The sequence below is a fragment of the Sinocyclocheilus grahami genome, unplaced genomic scaffold (genome assembly GCF_001515645.1).
Source record: "Sinocyclocheilus grahami isolate Dianchi unplaced genomic scaffold, SAMN03320097.WGS_v1.1 scaffold945.1, whole genome shotgun sequence".
Taxonomy (NCBI): Eukaryota; Metazoa; Chordata; class Actinopteri; order Cypriniformes; family Cyprinidae; genus Sinocyclocheilus; species Sinocyclocheilus grahami.
Genome location: NW_015506124.1, coordinates 259,531 through 265,530, shown reverse-complemented (window position 1 = coordinate 265,530; position 6,000 = coordinate 259,531). Strand labels below are relative to the sequence as shown.

Below are 6,000 nucleotides of genomic sequence, written 5' to 3'. Positions count from 1 at the left end.
TATATATATATATATATATATATATATATATATATATATATATATATATATACCAGTTATAGGTAGCCCTGTCAGAACTTTCACAATCCTTTTTCTCAATTTATTAGAGGAGTTAGTAGTTTTTTACTTCCACATAAAGACAATGGTAAAGTTTACATTGTTTAAAGCATCAAGAGAATAAGCCAATGGCAAGCAGCCTGTTGTAACTATGTGAATGAGCAGATGTGTGTGTATTACAAAGACCTGGGAGGCCACGTTGAAACCAGATCTGCTTATAAATCCTCACTCTAATAACACTTCCAGAGGAACAGCAGACCTTATAACCTCTCATACACATTAACACATACTCATTCTCCCATAGATCCTTATGTCGGCACCATTTTTCAGAATAGTAAATGCGCTCTGTTGACTAGTACACAGAGAAAAGCTGGTCGGAAATGAACAAACAGCTGGATTTTTTTCCTCTTTACGGTGGTTTAGTTTGGCCTCTTCTTCTTCACCTCCCGCAGAGTTAACATTTGCAGTGCATTCTGGGAAACAGAGAGCACTCTCACCATTATTGACCTACGTCTACCAGCACAAAGGGCTTTTTGTCTGTGAGGGGAAGTGATTTACCACTCGCTTTGATGTCCATCATTTCCTCCTCGTACAAGGGCAAAATCTGTAGCTGAAAATGCCTAATTAACAACGATGGCCACTTCCCTTGATAGTCTGACCCTTTTACAGAGCACATCCTCACTGATTTATATACAGAAGCACATGTGCGCTAGGTGTCAGTGTATATGGTACATAGAAAGGACGTTTGCCCAGCCTTAAAACACACACACACACATGCACTCACACAATTACACCGTCATATGGGAACAATTTAAAGTGAGCCATCTACAAGAGGAGCGTGACATGCCTGCTAAAGAGATCTCTTCCCAAAACTACCCTAGCAGCATTCCATCATATGTGTGCATGTGTTATAGTCCTCCCCGCTTTTCTTATGGGGTGTCAGTTACATTACGAGCACACACACAAATAAACAGTGCAATGACAGGAGCTATAAACAACACAAAACATACATAAACCTCTGTGTAAATATAAAGCGAAATAAACTTAAGTGTATTATTATGGGATAATGATGGGCTTTAGCACATTAGCTATTTTTTTTAACGCTGTGGAAATCTCCCGCAGTTTAGGTGCAATTTGCGACAGCATTTTTCTCAAAAGAATTTAGTCAAGCTTTTGTTTTTGTGGACTGTTTAGGGATTTTGAGTAGATTTAGGTGACCTAACCGACAATTTAAAATGATCCTACAGTATTTTTCCTTTGCTCATGAGCGGATTGGTGTATTTTAAACTTTAAAGAAAGAATCTCTTTCCATGCCAGTAGTTTTCTATTTTGTACAGCCATTTTCACATTCGTTTCCACACACTTTATGGCTCATTTCCTTCTGTTCTCCCTCCTTGTTTTCTTCTTCTCTCTTCTTCTCTCAGGGCCCTCCTGGTCGTCCTGGTTTGCCAGGCGCAGATGGAGCTCCGGGGCCCTCTGGCACCATCCTCATGTTGCCGGTAAGCTCGTCCAACCCATACATTTCCAATGATTCTGATTAAGGACAAGATTTTCTAGGCCACATTCTTAGAGAAACCACCAAACATATCTCAAAATCAGCTGCAAATGGCCACTTCCTCTAACATCAGACAAATTACTATCATTGTAAACATCCAAGTAGGTTATGAATTGTTGCAGCTGCAAAAGGCCCTAACCCCACCCTGTAACCCCACTGCACTCACGCTACACCAAACAGTCTACATTAACTCTATACAAACTGGCACTTTGCAGCCCAGATGCAAACCCATAATGACAAGACCGTTGAAGCCGCTTTATGTCGTAGGGACTCCAGTGGCCCCTTTTAATTCCAGCATGCAGTAAAAGTACTGAAATAAACTTGCGATTTCTGTGTTTGTGGATGTTTCTCTGACAGTTCCGCGCTGGTGGAGAAGCTTCAAAAGGTCCAGTGGTGACGGCACAAGAAGCTCAGGCCCAAGCCATCCTTGCCCAGACCCGGGTGTGTACCCTTGTTCATGTTGCCCTGAAGGTTTTTTTTTTTTTTTGGCTGAAACAATGCAGATAATGAATATGAGCAAGTTTAAATGGACTGTTAAAACCAAGACTTTATAGTTTTAAGGTTTATAGTTCTCATAACACTGTATGGTACATGGAAATGGATCAGTTGCCAGTAACACGTATGAACTCAACTTATGTACTCTACTGCTGTTAATGTCAGGTTTGCAAACCTTTGTTTTGACCATTTGCTTTGTTGCGGCAGTTGACTATGAGGGGACCACCTGGTCCAATGGGATTGACGGGACGTTCCGGCCCTGTAGTAAGTGTACCACTTCTAAATGGCATAGGCAATTTAATTTGAGGGAAACAATTATACAAAGTTATTCCTTTTCAACAAAATAAAATGTTGTTTTAAAATAAAAATGTTCTGTTCATACTACATTCACTTCATATGTTGAATAAATTTTTTCAAATTGTATCTTTTTACCCAACATTTGCTGCTATTATTTATTTAATTAGTTAGTTACTAATTGTAATGCACCAATAAATATAAATATATTAATATAAAGCAAAACATATCTATTTATAAAAAAAACATGAATTAAATAAATCGCATGAATAGGTGATGTTAGATTTGGAAAATGCTTTAATCAGTTTCCAATGTGTTTGTGTCAATCAGATTTTGTATTTTTTTTATTATTATTATTTTAAAAACAGTTTTACAAACCTAAATATATTGCAGCCAATGAAATTAAGTTGTGAATAAAAAGTTCAGGAATTGTGATGCTTGTTCAATTTAAATGCATTTAATTTATTATTATTATTATTATATTTTTTTAATTGACATTTTATTTATTTTATGTAGATGAGGGGCACAGAAGAGCACAGAAAATAAACATGATCTAAAAGCCACATGCATGCAAATTTACCTTCATGAATGTCTCTTTTCTTTTCTTGTGTCTTCCATTTGAATCCAATTCCCTCCAGTTGACATCACACAAACAATGATAGGAACATGTGTTACTTTCATCTCGCTATGATTTATGTCCAGAAAATGAACAGTTCTTTGGTACTGATGTGCTTTCAGACTGTCTGCAGTTTGTTTTCACATTCCCTTCTCAGATTTATTTTGTCATTTTTGTGTTTCTGTATTTCATCCTCTTGAGATGCATCATAAAAGAATGCCACTAGAATTTCTCTCATTCTTTTCTGCTTTTCTGCCTCCAAATCAAATGCCCTTTAAAAGCAATGGCTGAGGAATGTTTTTGGGTAGCCAGCGTGTGACCCAAACACAGCTCCACGCATATGATATTGGTGTTTAGAGAGGTGTGTGAGACGTAAAACTCATGTGTATGTGTGTGTTTCAGGGGGGTCCTGGTGCATCTGGTGCTAAAGGGGAAAGTGGAGATCCTGGCCCACAGGTGACTGCCTCTACATTTTAACAACCTGTTTTAACAGCTTTAATCCTAATTGTAATCTTAATTTATAGAAAAATGATATGAGTATTCCTCAGATTCACTACCATCTGCACTACCATTCAAAAGTTTTGAAAGAAATTAATATTATTTAGCTAGAATCCAATAAAGCTGATCAAAAGTGCCGGTAAATACATTTATTATGCTACAAAATATTTTGATTTGAAAAAAAATGCTGTTCTTTTAAACTTGATATTTGTCAAATAGTCCTGAAAAAAATGTATCATGGTTTCCATAAAAAGCAGCACAACTGTTTTCAACATTGATAAGAGTAAGAAATGTTTCTTGAGCTGCAAATCAGCATATTAGAATGATTTCTGAAGGATCTTGTGACACTGAAGACTGGAGTAATGGCTGCTGAAAACTGTATCTTCCAAACCCAAACTTTTGAAATTTTTGACCCCAAACTTTATGTACTCATATATATATATATATATATATATACACACAAGATGTGCTTATCAGTGACTATGTTTTCTTTAGGCCCACCCCGAAATTATGTCTCTAAAAATGCTGCTTTTAAATGACAAAAAGCAAGCAAAGTGGAATCCAGTTGTAGTCATTATTTGTTGTGGATAAATTAACATAATTAGGGTGTTGCATCAGAGATTTGAAAGCTTTAATGCTGTCATAACAATTAGCGTGCTTCTTTTCATGGTAAAGCTTATATGCAATTGAATGTAAAATATGCTGGGGGATAAACACACATCCGCAGTAAAATAGCACTTTCTAGTGTAAAAATATATATATGCGCTTCTTCTCTGGAGCAGGGAGAGTCTCAGTCAGCTCACGGTGAGGAAGAAGTATTAGGCTTGAAGGGTTACATTACATAAAAAATAACAATTTAACAATTACTTTTACTTAATTTTCAACACTGCTTTTCATTTGTCATTTAGCAGTACGCTTTCATTACAGAATGTTGTGTGTTTTTAAGGGACCAAGAGGACTTCAAGGACCTACTGGACCAGCTGGAAAACTAGGCAAGAGGGTAAGAATTGGAAAAATCTGTTCATGCTGTGAGTTGATAGTGTTCAGAGGTGTAAAGAGTACCTAAAAAAACATACTCGAGTAAAAGTACAGATACCTTACAGTGAAAATTACTCCACTACACGTTACAAGTCACCAATTCCAAAACAACTTGAGTTTAAAGTCTTAGAGTATCTAATTTTAACAGTACTTAAGTATTTTACTTATCGGCTCAAAGATGCACTAGTCAAAGAGACATCCCAGTGAAAAACTGTAACGTTGTGGAGAAGCTGCGGAAAACAGGCAGAGGCAAGGATCTATGTGCTGGTATTTCATGGAAAAACTAGAACAAACAATAAGGCAAAAAACCAAAGGGAACAAAGAACAGAATGACTGGCAAACAGACAACCATTACATTCAACAACTCACAAGGAACTAAAGAAAAACTAGGGCTATATACACAGGGGGCTAACAAGCTTAACAAGATAAGACACACCTGGGGAGACTAATCAAGGGGAACCAATGAACAAACAGACTAACTGACTACAAACACCACGGGAGACAGGAAGTGACATAAAAGTCCAGGGCAAGGCACAGAGAGCATGAAACAAAAACAAGAAAGAGTTGATTTGTGAGGAGAGCAATCACGTTTATTTTCTAAAACCAAAATAAAACTGAACACCTCAAAATTACAAAACAAAACAAAACAAACAAACAAAAAACAACATATTTCAAAAAGGTATCTTCAGTATAATGGATAAATAAAATAATGTTAAGTAAAATTAAAAAGCCTTCTTGCAGTGCATGTGATGGTTTGGGCTTCATTGCCGGCTGCAGTCATGTCCTCATCTCATATATAAAACATCTGTGATTCACAAATACTTGCTAAGGAACTCGCATTCACATAAATTAGCCTTGTTGACAAGTTTGGGTGAGTAAGGGCAAAATGCAGTACTTTCAGTGCTCTGTAGTTGGCAATATCACGTCTTTTGTAGCTGAAATAAACTGCTGCAGAAAAAGCTAGGTCCATGCAAAATGTAATGTGTAACTGCAACACTCATTTCAAATGTAGTGGAGTAAAGAGTACAGATACTCATTCAAAATGTAGTGAAGTAAAGAGTAAAAGTTGCTAATATCTTTGATACTCAGTACAACTACAAAGTACCCGAAAAGATACTTGAGTACAGTAACTAATTACATTTACTCCAATACTTGTTTGATTGTGGCATGACATTGAAAAAGCAAAAAGGTGGCATACATAATACATCTGCAACACTGCTGCTGAAGTACTCTGGCAAAGTGAAGCTGAAAGGCTCTACGCAAGAAGCCCACTGTTTTTTTTTTCCAACCGCGCACCAGATTTTCCTTGAAACTGTCTGTGCCTGTTAGCCTCGACCTTAATTTACCTGTTTCAGCTTAACTGAATGACATATGTCTGTTGGATTCACATCCACATCTGCCAGTTTTTAGTGCCAAACGTCAGATTCTCCTTTGACACAGTTTATTC

The 6,000-nt window shown here is 36.9% G+C and overlaps 1 protein-coding gene across 1 annotated transcript in view; it reads left to right on the top strand.

The window, feature by feature from the left end:
* Window positions 1-6,000, top strand: part of LOC107564536 (collagen alpha-1(XI) chain-like) — a 91,899-nt gene that overhangs the window by 34,641 nt on the left and 51,258 nt on the right. Inside the window, exons 11-15 of the mRNA XM_016249639.1 lie at window positions 1,482-1,556; window positions 1,970-2,053; window positions 2,315-2,371; window positions 3,420-3,473; window positions 4,462-4,515. Of these exons, the coding sequence (XP_016105125.1) occupies window positions 1,482-1,556; window positions 1,970-2,053; window positions 2,315-2,371; window positions 3,420-3,473; window positions 4,462-4,515 (324 nt within the window). The remainder of the gene's footprint in view (window positions 1-1,481; window positions 1,557-1,969; window positions 2,054-2,314; window positions 2,372-3,419; window positions 3,474-4,461; window positions 4,516-6,000) is intronic.